General features: G+C 38.7%; 2 protein-coding genes across 4 annotated transcripts in view; both read right to left on the reverse strand.

Moving 5' to 3' along the window:
- Positions 1-13,640, reverse strand: part of LOC114873808 (breast cancer anti-estrogen resistance protein 3 homolog) — a 104,833-nt gene that overhangs the window by 10,836 nt on the left and 80,357 nt on the right. The gene's annotated exons all lie outside the window — the stretch shown is intronic.
- LOC123988289 (myb-like protein X) lies at positions 280-13,147 on the reverse strand. Its single transcript, XM_046287687.1, has 4 exons — positions 12,807-13,147; positions 4,112-4,492; positions 3,690-3,887; positions 280-3,401 (listed from the first exon to the last, which is right to left on the reverse strand). Exons 2-4 carry the CDS (start codon positions 4,427-4,429, stop codon positions 3,279-3,281), a joined length of 639 nt encoding a protein of 212 aa, XP_046143643.1. The 5' UTR covers positions 4,430-4,492; positions 12,807-13,147; the 3' UTR covers positions 280-3,278.

A 13,640-nucleotide genomic window follows, 5' to 3' on the forward strand; every position in this document is an offset into this window, starting at 1 on the left:
CGTTCGATCCAGACACACGAGACATTTTAAATATTCAAACCTCGCTGATCGTTTAATTATTCGATCGTTAATATTTACAAAAATCGATGAATTTTTACTATTCTCGTAACACATTGTTCAGCTATAATCGTTTCTTTTGTTTATGTAAAATTATTTCAAAAGCGCCTGGTTGCAGGCAATCGTTGCAACAAAAAACCGGGTTGCATACTAACAGGAATAAGGAACGGAAACTACGAGCTGATATAAAGAATATCTATTATCTGTACAGAGAAACAGATATACGGTGGTCATTTAGGCCATTTTTCTTTTATTGGTGCGAACTTATCAGAATACATCGAGTTTTACAGTCAACGTTCTCTATGGAACTCGTCGTTCCTTTTGCTTTCTATACAACGTACACATACGCGGAATAAACGACATGCATACACGTGCTGAGTCAGGCTGCAATATCGCACGTTTACCAAAGAAAATGAAAGCAAAGTTTTTCATCCCTTTCTCTGCGTTGTTTCGATTCCATTTGACGTTCTCAACACCCTGACAGTTAATATAAAAAATCCGAATAATTATCGGCAAACTGTGTGTGTCGCGTTTAGAAACTGCAGCTTATCAGGCTAAATTGTACGGATTCTGTGTTCTACGACAGTATGTATGTATATCGTTGCGAGGAAATTGACGATTTGCAACAACAACGAAAGACGATGTATATAATCTTCTTTCTAAATTTTCTAATACCACTTTCACAGATTTTTTTATTCACCGTTAAGTTAGAACAACTCCGCTTAAATGTCACCTAATTTTAAATTGAAAAAGTAAACCAGAAAAATAAATGATTTTTCGATAAAGTTCAATATGTATTTTGATAATTTTAGAATTTCAAACGTAAAGTGTAAGATTATTTCTCTTATTCCTGGTTGTTCTAGAGGGTTAATATTTATGATCTACAGTGATCACGGAGATGTCAAAATACGGCTGGATTCCTGATTAATTTCATCGTCAGATCGAAGTGACTTTTTCTAACACACTGAAAATTTGCATCAATAATTACATCGTCGCGTAATAATATCAATATTTCAATACAATCATTACGATATCATGAGTATTACACGTTATACGTTACACATTACAGAGAATAATAATAATTCTTATAATTTTTATAATTTGCGGGTCCGACGACGACGTTAATGAAAAATCCGCGGCGCCAAAAAAAATACTATACACGTATCTCGTTTCCTGTCGCGTTTCCTTTTTAGTCTACCTTTGTGCACACACTCCAATTAATCGTAAAATGAAATGATTATATCGGCGGTGAAAAATCGTGTAATTAGCGCGATCAGTTGTCGAATATAAAAGAATAAAGTAGCTGTATTTCAGCGAACGAATGTTTCCCCTTTAATTTCGAACAACCTATCGCGCGAGTAGAAGAGAGGATCGCGCAGGGTTCTTTATAAAAGAAGACGGTTTCCCGTCGATAGAAAAAACTGATTTGGCAATGCAAATAACTTCGTGGATTCTTCTATTCGTATCCGTCACGTGTGCCTCTCGTGTTCTTAGCGCGAGGTACAAAAGAACCTTGAGTATCTTCGGTAACAAGTAATGTATCTCGAAGAGACAAAGTATATATGTAGGCAGGTACTGTATTATGTTTCAAATTGAATCGATCGACACACGATCTTCGATCGCGTTTCTTCTCGAGAGTATCGGCTACTTCCTTTGCGACCAGCGGAAATTACAGAATCGTCAAAGAACGAAGCGGTATTCGCCGCGATTCCGAAGGCCTAAAACCGTGTTTTCAACGGGGTGAAGCTTTGTCAAAATTTGTCAAAATTTGTCAAAATTTCTCTAATTCGAACGATAAATCAGATTTGTATCAGATGAAATATCGATTTCAAAGAACACAAAGATTGTTCGAATAAAAATGTACTTCGCTATGAACTGTTAATCAACGAAAGTGTACATACATTGAAGAATATTCATTACGAAATGACCCTTTCGGGTTCCCTTTTATAAGTTTCCATGGTTGTCTTGCGCGAAAATAGTTGCAAGCAAGCGTTATCGCTCGACACTCGATTCTATAATACTTTCATGTGTTTCGAGTCTCGATTTCCTTCGAAATCGATGGAGTTTACGATTGTTAAATTACACATATATATCTAAGGTGCCTCTGTCGCACGGTATTTCATTTCTCTTGCTCGAGAAACGAGAATGAAACTGAATGCTTTCCAAAATTCATTGGATGCATAAAATGATAAAATAGGCCTGCTCGTCGTTGTCGAGGGATGCAAAGTACAGATATTTTTGTAAATAAACGCGTGAAAGTTTCACAAAAATTGACAAATAATAATTGTCGATCTCATTTCTCGAGCAAGAGATCTTTCAAAAATGATCTAACGGAGAAAAAAAAATGTAGTTACTCGCCTTTACAGACTCGATTAATTGTGTACACACTGAATTACAACGTGGCTAATATTAACGTTAACTCGTAGTTTTTCATTATTCCCCCAGACAAATGATCGAGAGAAACCTACGCAAGGTGAGAATTTCCAAAATAGACGGAATATTTCCCTTCGAACGAGGGAAGAGATATGAAAGATTCAAGAGCTCTCTGTTTCAAGTGAATTCCAAGTGTAAATTGGTCCAGCTAATTCAGTTGATTAACTTAACGGAATTTAAAATCGATCTGGGGAGATCAAATACACTGTACTTGCACGTTTCGTCTATGATGCGAAGACGGCAGAGCCCAATAACGATGGCGTTTCAACGTTTATCCTACAAATTGGTCGAGCGTTCGCCAATAAAATCCTCTACCATCGAATGAAAATTGACAATTTCATGCCTCTGTTTTTTTTTTTCCAAAAAAGACAAAAAGTAACATCATCACGAATTTATATTTGAAACATTCTTAAAACTTCCATCGAACCTTAAAACTCTATCCTCAATATCAACTTCGTCTTCCAAAAATACAAACTACCACTCATTTTGTTTTCCTCGAATATCTTCTTAAATATACACACGAATATCAGACAGTACACTTACGATAGAAGAAGATAATTCTTCAAATAAAAATTCCAATGAATTATTTCTATAGCTTTCAGCGATCATTATCGTACGAGTTTCAAATGTTTCAGAAGATTCCAGCTGGCCGTTCGTTTCATCGCAAAGCCTCGAAAAGGAGCACAATATGTTTCTGTCGACCAGTGCTTTTGTGCGCAATCAATTGAACCTCTTTGCGAAAATGTACGCAAAGACCGTCTCGATGCCTGTCACCCTGTTCCGGTGCTTTAGAGGAGGACGCAACCGGAACCTTGCATCACCTCCGAGATGAACATCGGTGTACCAGCACCCAGTCCACCGTCAGTCTTCTGGTGTTCGTTTTTGTCGTATTCGCAGTCGAAATAGCGGCTCTGGAAAATCCCGACGTTAATAAACAAATCCATAGTCCAACGAGACATTTCACATTTCCATCTGATGTCTCGGTAAACTGATCAATAGCCAGGGATCATTAAATTTCTACCGGATACACGGTTCGTTAAATATCGGAATTACTCTCGGAAAACAAAAACAAGAAAAATTGAAAGGGGTGAAATTTCAAGGAAACACTGCTAGGTCTGACCTAAATTCAAGGAACGTAAACCCGTTGGATAACGAAATATGAAACTCGAGCTTCTTCTTTCTCTGCAAGGACAACCTACCTGACAATCCAAGCATCTACAATGGTCGCTCATCTTGCAAGTGATGCCCCACTGTTTCGCCACCGCCCTGTACAACTCTTTGCTCGACTTGTGAAGGATCTTGGGCGCTTTTGTTCTATTATCTTCGCCAGACGCGTCGTTTCCGTGGCTCTTTCCACCCTCGTACTTCTGCGCCTCGGCTGCGTGCTCCAGTCGTGTCTGAAGTAGCAAGAAAATCTAGCCAATATTTTTCCACCCCATCTACAATTTTCCATCATTCTACCAATTTTCGCACAGCAATTACTTTATAATTTTATCCTTTAAACGACCTACATTTTACAATTCTTTTCAATGTGTATACTAAAAATTGACGAAGCAGCAGTTAAGCATGGAAGGAGAATCAGAAAGTGGTTCTTTATTCACGTCAACCTAGATTTGTTCACCTGTTCGATAACGTGCTCGTAGGAGGGGGGAGGAGAGCTCGGTATGGCTGGATCATTCTTCACCATCAGGCTGTTCGAATCAAACATTGGCGACTTTAAATTCGATTCAGTTTCATCGGTCAATCGTAGTCGATTCATCGGTAGATGGACCTTTTGTCCCTTCGCCTTATCCTCGCTCGTCACACGATCATTTCTCTCATCTTCGTTCTCGCTGTCGCTCTCTTTTTCCGTTTCCTTCTCGCAACCCTTCTCCTTTTCTGTCTCGTTCTCTTTCTCTTTGTCTCGCTCTTTCTCCTCGTTGCTGCGAGACTTGGACATTTTTGTAAACGGAAATTTGAACGGCGCCAGTTTGAATACTTTTTTTTGTTTCTGCTTGTTTATCTGTTGCGAACAGATAAAAATAACGAAGATAAAATATTTTGGCAATATTCGATATAACGTACCTACAATTGTTTAATGTTTCTGATTTTAACATTGCATCGTAATTCTCAGAGCTCGAGTGCACCCTGAATCGCTAATAAATACCAGGAATCCCTATTTGCTGTTTTAAAAGGAGTATTACTTTACTCGAATGTTAAACAACGTTTTTCAATATCATTAATGAAAGGTATTCAAATCGTTCCCAATGGAAATATTCTTGGAATCCTAACAAAACATTTTTTACCCTTCAATTATTACTGTTTCAAGAACTGGGGGTGATGTTTCATTTGAATATGAAACAACAAGAAAAATTTTGCTAAAGGAATTAAGCATTCATTTAGGAATCCTCACTTTCCACTCTTGAATCATTATTAAATACTAAATTCTTTATTATTTTAACGCTCTGTTAGTTATAAACAACTTTTTGTTAAATGAATAATATTTCGAATTTTTTATCACTAAAAAAGAAAATGTATCTGAAAGCTGTAAAAAACGTTCGCACAAATTCCACTCAGTCTGTCGTCGCATTTATCTCATCCCTCTGCACACAAACATGCGACAACTACACGAATTCTCAAGTGCACATAATTCCTCGTTCTCGCTACGGATTCACCGGGTTGAGTATCCGGAACGGTAGAAAAAACAAGGGGGGAAGCAACAACGAATGTTAAAACCAGGAAAAACAAACACGACGAGTGAGGGAGGAGGTTACGGGGCGCGGAAGGGTTGAGTCTCCGTGCAAGTGCACCAGCTGCATCTGTCGTTGACCCAGTGGCCGAGTTTGCCCGTTTGTCGGTCGGTCGGGCTAGCGCAGTTGCGGCTGACTTTAAAGCCGTCGACTCCTCCGGAGATTTCAGCTACGCCCGCAGCAACTGCCACCCATGATCCCGTATCCTTCGAATCACGCGATTCCCACCAACTTAACGCACCAGCCATGTTCCTCAAGCAACAAATTTTCGCCAATGACAGAGAAAACAAGAAATTCATTTGCAGATCAAGAAAGTTCGAAATGATGAATCTAATATAGGAAAGACTGTAGGTGCAATTTTTCAAATTTCTTAGAAAACATTAGCTGACAGAGGAGCAATTTCTCCGTGAAAAATACTGGTCGTTCGTGGTGCATATTTTTCAGAGCATGTTCGACGAAATGAAAATTCCTTCGGTATACCTGGTCGGGACGAAGACCGAAGGAAAATTCAAAGCGAGACCAGATGGTAACTTTAATTTCGAGAATTCTTCCCCGCTCGAATATTTTATAAGAGAACGCGTTTATCATTTTTATTACATATACGAGAAAGAAAAATCTGTCTAAGAGTTTATACCTGAAAAGTTGGTCGCGATCGACAACGATGGAGCAATTAGGTAGAATTACTTTCGCGTGGGTAGAGTGAAACGACTCGACGCAGAAACGCGTGGGAGGAGGTACGTGTAGATTGTACAGATTTTGAATGGAAAAAGCTTGCAAACTGTCGAAATTATTTGCTCGATCGATTCACCAGTTTTCCCTACTGTGTTTCCCTTTTAAATGGAAGGGAAAATGTGGTTCTGCTGTTTCGTAGCGTTTAGAAGGCAAGTAGAATGAGCACCTATGTAATCAGACACTTCGGTAATGCTGATAAATGTGGCAAAAACAGAATCCGTTTTATGGATATATTAATATAATAAAAATAATGCAAAAAGCACCTGGAGCGTAATAAAAATTTATGAACACGTTAATGCGTACATGTGGTCTAGTTGCAAGGAAAATGTTTTATAGATCCATTAATGTAATGAGAATAAGGTGAATGGATAAAAAAAATGAAATGTAACAAGAATTTATGGGCATGTTAATGTGCCAGTGTAGATTCGTTTCTAGTGGAAATGAAAATGTTTTATGGACACATTAACGAGGAAAATGATAAAAGTAACGAGGAGAAACGACGATCATCACGTTACGATGAAATAAAATTTCAGAATTTCATTTCTATGTGAAACAAGAAAAGAACGATTTTTAATAAGTTCGATAAGTAGTGTGGATTAACAAGTAGATTGGACTAGCGGTGCTCAGACGAGCGGAAGATAATCATTCGCAGGCAAACGAACGGGAAGTCTCGCATCGTTGAGCAAGTAGAACATGACCGTTTCACTACAGACATTCAGTATAGAATCTGCATCATCTCTGGCAACTGTAACAAAACTATTTGCATGTAAATGAGCCAGTAAAGCAGCATCGTTGGTAAAAGGAAACAGCAAGAAACAGCATGTACCGAAGTTGTAAGTAGAATGAGCCTAAAATTGTCAGACACTGCATAAAACAATCCGATGGGCAGATGAAATTTCATAAAGTTTCATTTGTGTATCAAGTATTATCGTTCCGTAGATTGCACGATGCATATTTTATAAATGCAATCAGCTCGAAGGACACCAAAAATATTCGGAAATTATGCGAGAAGAACGAAAGAGGAATTTGTTGTGATATCGTGCTGTTCCTTCCATCGGGCGTTCCACTTTGCTTCCGGTCTCGAAATCTTGCCTTTCCTTTCTTCATTTTACGAATCATTGCCCGCCAGCAAGGAATCCATCGAACGAACGCACAAAGAAGTCGGAAGCGCAACGAAGCGGGACTAGAAACGATCCCGACTTTCGAAGAGTTACGTTCCCGTTTGAAATATTCTTGCTGTGCACACGCTGCGATAAATATCGGGAGCAACGATTCGATGCGATAAGGGATGAAATTGAATGTATCGTTTCAATTTCAATTCCATCGTCTGATAAAATTCCAGCTTGTTTTCCTTCGAAATCGCCAGACTTGGAAAATTTTAACAAATAAACGAAAAAATCTAGTTTCTAGAATCTTTTAAAAAATTTATAAGTGCCTCGTACGGTTTAATCAAGCGAGAGGTTCGTCGAAAACTTCGCTACCCCTGATATTTCCTGGAAGTTCGAGTTTATCTACAGTATAATCGATCGGTGCGCCTTTCACAAGCATTCCAGGAAGCGTCAAGGATATCATAACGGCTGGAAATCATTCCCGAGAGCGGTGCATGGTGGATACGGATCGTCGAAATAAGACGATCGGCGAACGAGAGGAACGAACCGAAGAAAGGGTAGGTGGCAAAGTAGGTTGCCGTTGAGGCGAGGGTAGCGGGGTTGAAAATCCGACGGATTCAATGGCCCTACACCCCTCGATAGAAGTGGACGGTCTCATGTCAGTGGCCCCAGCTAGTGCACCGTCATTCTGGGCTCGCACCTTTCGTCCTAGTTTCTCCGTTCTTACCCCCTCGCCCCCTCCGTTACCACCACCCTTTCCTTCTATTTCATTGCCCCTCACGCCCCTTTCTGTCTTCGTAGATCTTTATCTCAGCTGCGTGCTTCTTTTTCCGCTTTCCTACTATCCACCCTCTTCGCCATACCTTACTGTCTGACCATATATTTCTTTTTCTACTTGCATCGTAACCGAGACAAATTTTTCATTTAACAAAATTTTTTTTCAGACAGTTTATCAATACGTTTTCATATTTTTTAATAAAATATCTTTTATTAAAAGATATATCATCTCCGATGAATCAAGAATGAATATTCAGACCTACAGTGACTTTAGAATAAAAGGGGAGAACGAGAGATTTTTCTAAAGGATAAAGGGCATCTTAGCAATATTTTCTCCTTTTTTAAAAGCTTTTATTCGGTCCAGACGAGAGTAGTTTTCCTAGCTGCCTCATTTTTCAGGCTGTTTACTCGAGGTACCTTAATTAGCTGTGCAAGCATCAGTTTTTACGACTCTCGAGAGCTTGGAACGAACACCTTCAACCTCGTTATGGTTTGGAGAACATTCAACGTTCTTTTCTCCTGGGAACAAAGCCTCGTAAGGGAAGATTTTTCAAATTGCATTAGCATTAAGAATCATCCATCTCGCGACTGTACCGATCAGATAATCAAAATAAAAAGCAGAGAAATAATTTATTTTCAGGATAATTGGATATGAAAGTGCAGTAATCCTCTAATTTGGGTGCAGAGCTATTTTACAAGGTATGCAAGTTATAGAAAGTTTATATTTGAAATTTTCTACACGATAAAACTTTCAATCTCGCCCAGAGAGACGTTTAATTACGAATCCAAATGACCATGTACGTTTTCCAAGGTTTGAGAAACTTTTCCATCCGGAACAAAGGACATTCCAGGGACCATAATTCGTTTCATAACACGAAGTGATTCCTCGAATCGCGAACGGGCCAAAGTTCTCCACATCGTCTCGAATAACTTGTTCCATTACCATGTATTCATATGGACAAAGGTAAATGAATATTATAATCAAGTAATTGTATAATACCTGAGTTCACGAGATACGTACATGAAATATTCAAACTCCCAATTTATCGTATGCTTTTTCAGCATTTAACGATACTACGAATCATTTGAAATATTTCTACGTTGAAGAAACTCAAACATTGTTCCAAGTATTATTCAGTATTAGAATTCATTATTTAAATCAGCCCATAAATTCGATAAGGTTGATGCTTAAGCAAAAAAACATTGGATATCGAGGGTGAAAATTAAAACGTCAAAAGGATCGTCGCCATTGTTTCATTTCGACGTTTTGTTGAATCATTGGGATATTTTTTGTAACCCCCGTCACATGGCCAGTCAAAGGGACAACGAAATGAAACGTAATAAATAGAAAAAGCAGAACGTAAATAAAAATAAAAAATGGTGTTGCATGTTCCATTAAAGGTGCAACAAAAAAAGAGAGAATTTGATAAATAAAATAAATATTTGATTGTTTACCTCGTTCTTTAAAAAGGACCACTTACATTTAATCCAATATCATATACAAACTTGGGAAAGGTACACAGTCGAAATAATAAAGTGGCAGCAATGATAAACGAGCAAACATCGTCGAAACAAAGGCCGAATAAAAATGTCACAAAGCCTCGACTAAAAAATAAAAAATTACCATCTCATCCCCTGTTCTCCATTTCTTTACCTACCATTTCTCAACGGCTCTTCCTCGTACACGATACGATCGTGAAAAAAGGGTCTGATGAATCCAGCCAAGAGGGTAATCAAAGCTTTTAATCAGCAATATATCTGGGCGGTATATTTAAACGAGTGACCTTAGAAAAGATCGAGGAACCAGAGTGAGAGGGTTAAGAAAATGCCAAGAAATGGTCACAGTCCTTTCGCGAAAGGTCGTGATAAATAATAGCGAATTTAGACTTCGACGATTTTTATATCTTCGAAGAAACTTCAAGCAACGAAAAGAAGAATCGTTATGTTTTCGAGAGACGATGCTTGGGGAACGAAGGAAGGATCATTCGTTCGTTGCTAAAAACCTTTGGCTCGGGGGTAAACTTTTGCGGGTGCACGTGATTAACCTCTAGAAAGTTGATGGAGAAGCTCGTTGAAGTCTCTGAAACTTTCCACCCGGCGTCGGATCAATTTGCGACTTTATTACTTGCGGTCTGTTTGATCGTGTTAGAGGGACCATTTCTTCCTTCCTTTTCATTTTCTTTTCCTTTCATTCGATCGGGAAAAGAAGATCCGTTTCTTTGTAATTTGTTTCTCGTTAATAGATCGCAGAACAGAAGTGAGAAGACAAATAGAGATAGATTGAACCATGGTATTCTAATTAACCGTCTTTAATGGGTAGTTAATAAGAAAGTTTCGTACCGGCTAGTCATCGGGGACGAAGAAACGTGTCCATGATTCTAGAGGAATGTTATTTCTCAAATAGATCACAGTGGGTCATTGGAAAAGCAATCTAAGCGGAACAAAACAAAGTATTTCGAGAACAAATTACCGTTGAAGCGATTTAGGTCACGCGGTTCGGTTCCACCTGCGAACCATTGTCTGATGATGTTCGGAAAACGTGTTTGCCATCGATATATCCATATCGGGATACATTTACCGTTGATATTCGATATTTTGCGATGACGGAAGGTTGATACGAAGAAGCTGGAGAAAAGGGAATTTCAGCGAGGCAAAGACTCGAATGGAAGTTCGCAAACCTTCGGCATCAATCTCGGCTCGAATTCGTGCCGATGAGTAATCCTAAACCACCAAACAAAGTTTTAACCCATGTCGAATGCTTGCCACTCCCTTTTTTCTTTCGATAGACAGGCTAAAATTACTTGCTCGTATCCACCATGGCGATAATATAGCGAAAGCAGGAATTCACAAAATCCTGATTTTCACGATATTAATATTAAAAGTGATTTAGAAAGAAAAACATATTATTTTTAATTATTATCATCAATCATTTTTTTCTAGGGAAGCCTATGAAACGATATTAAAATTATTCTACTATACAGAACTCTACTATAATTAATTATCTAATAAAATTTCATAGCAGCATATAACGTTAATAGCGTTTGCTACAATTTAACTAGAGCACAGTGGTAATTTATAAGACGCCTAGGGAATTTCACGTACCTGTTGATACAAGCAACCAACCGGAAGATTAAAGCGATCCGGAATCACACGTTCCGCTTTGAATCGAACCCGAAGCGATCGCGTGAAATGTCAAACATAGTTTGAGACCACAGTGGAATATCATCGAACCAACACCGTTATCGATCCGTTTAACTCGATATTCCCTACGAATTGACAATTTCAACCAGAAAAACATGTAAATAAATGGTGACTTGAGGCAGGAAATAATTGACGAGCTATTGATGTTACTTTGCGAATGTTCACCGAATAATTGCCGGTGCTTTATCTGATGAAATAGATGCACGTTTGACGACGCGTGTAACCCGTCGCGTCGCCGAAGCTACAAAACGGGTCAGCAGAGAAAATTAGATCACCGCTGCTAATTGAACGCACAGTAGCATCTAATTAACTACGAAATTAATACCGTCGAACGGCTGCTCTTCCATAATGAGGTTAGAAATATTTGTAGCAGAAAATTTCACTTCGACCGACGGTGAACGTGAATGATAAACGTTCTAACGTGACAGGGGATGAAAAGATTATGGTACGGCGTGTGTCACGGTGTTGCACGTCGTACTACGGATAGAAAATAATATATGAAGCGTATCTTTGAAGAAGACATCAACTTTTCGAGAAATGAGATTACAAATGCCATTGGCTAAAGAATCGATGAATTTTTCAAAATATACCAGTCACTAAAGAAAAAATATTTCAAACTTTGTTCGACACAAATACCTCTCGACGTGGCAGCTTCTGCTGTTAACAAAACATCGTGGAACACTGCAAAGGACGTAGAAACGATCGCTATACCTTCTCCTTTTTTCCCCTTATCCTTGAGTCAGCAGGAAAAAAAAAAGGTAAACGACGCAGAAACGTTTACAGGAATTCGAGGGATGGGGTTGAAACAGAGGGTTGTTCGATCGAAACGAGGGTCTCGTTGACAGACAGAAACGTTCATACGTATTGCAGAAACAAAAGGCTCGCTTTCGACGATAATGGATCGTTAAATTGTTATTGAAAGAACTTTTTTTTTCTTTCTACGCTGGAAAAAACTGGTGAATCGTAGATAAATATACTTTTCATTGGAGGATATAAGCCATGGTAATTGCTTGTTTGCTGCGTTTCAGAACTTTGGGTTTAATACAGAATTTAGGGGAGTGAAAAAGTTTAATCCGATATTAGGATGGAGTGATGTTAAGAAATTTCCATTCATTAATGAAGATTACCTGCAAAAAGCTATTGAAATAGATAACGGAGAAAAGTTAATTAGTTTACGGTATAAAAACAGCAATGATTACAAAAATGAATTTTAAGCCCTTTCCAAATGAAAACGCGCACAATAACAATCTTACGAAGATTATACGATCCAGAGGCCACGTTTAAATCCATTTACCGAGAGTGTAATTAATCTGCTATTTTATGAAGACAAAATCACCGTCTCAAGGTTGAAAAATTCGAACAGTGATTTCTTGAAAAAAAGCACCAAAGGGGTTGAAAAACGATCTCCTTATATAAAATTTCGTTTAAAATATGAATCAAGAGTTCTTTGACGGATAACAACACAAAGATGGCTCTAATAGAATAACCTTCTCTGTTAAGGGTGTTTTCAATTCTTTATCAAAGAACATATATCTATGATTGATCCTAGCCAAATATTCGATAAAATTCATCGCTAAACCATCGGATTTATTGATCGCCAATAAGAACGCACACTAATTCAAGGAGTGGTGTAGATACACGCTAGAGGGGTGCGTTTTCTTAACCGGACAAAGCACGCAGTTTGAGTCGAAGCAGTGAGCGATCTTTCGTAAATGCTCGTGGAAGAATTTCATAGCAGAAAAATCATAGGAAATGTGTTTTTACTTACGAGATATAAGCGTTCGTTGATCTTGTTGTTGGAAGTGGTGCTTTACCTCGAAATACGGCTGGTCAGCTTCGTGGAGACTTGCACGGGGTGTCGATGTTAGACGGCCATGTTGTTGGAAATCCACCGCCCTCTGGTCGACGCTCGACGAAGTCACGATCCCTTCCCTCCTCGAACTTTCACCCTCTCGTTTCCACCCTTCTTCAGCTGCTTCGTGTTTTACGTTCTAGCGCGTTTAAGAATGCAACGAGAACTTCCCGCTTCTTTTTCTTTTTCTTTTTCCTCGGTGAAATACCGTTCTTGCCGTGATTCTTGCCTTCTCTTTCGAATTTTCTTGATAGTTTAAACGTCGACTGTCGTTTCGAAACAAATTTTAATTTGTTTGTTACAAAGAGGATAAGATACCGACTTCTTTATTCTACTGGCTGACATAATATCGACTCGTACCACTAGCAGAGTACTCAGACCATTTTTCATTTAATTCAGAGTCTTTTATTTCTTTCACATCCCTTTATTCAACACCTCCTTCTCGGTCTCCTGTGTGGAAACCTTAAGACACCCACGCGAATGGCTCGCAATTTTGACTCAAAGCACGCGTTTTAATTAAAAGAATCCCTGCGTCGCTTATTCAGACGGCGAATTAATAGCTTTTCATGATACGGGAACAGCGGGGAAATTGAAAAGAACATTGATACAAAATTTTCAAGACGATCGATAATCATGTTTCTATCGCAGTCACGGCGAAATAATAACAAAGTGTTCTCCCGCTGTTTCTCTCGAATTTCACGTGAAAGTCGACTAGAGCGAGTCGCAAAGAAACACAGACCTGTCTCGAGA

The sequence above is a fragment of the Osmia bicornis genome, chromosome 11 (genome assembly GCF_907164935.1).
Source record: "Osmia bicornis bicornis chromosome 11, iOsmBic2.1, whole genome shotgun sequence".
Classification (NCBI taxonomy): domain Eukaryota; kingdom Metazoa; phylum Arthropoda; class Insecta; order Hymenoptera; family Megachilidae; genus Osmia; species Osmia bicornis.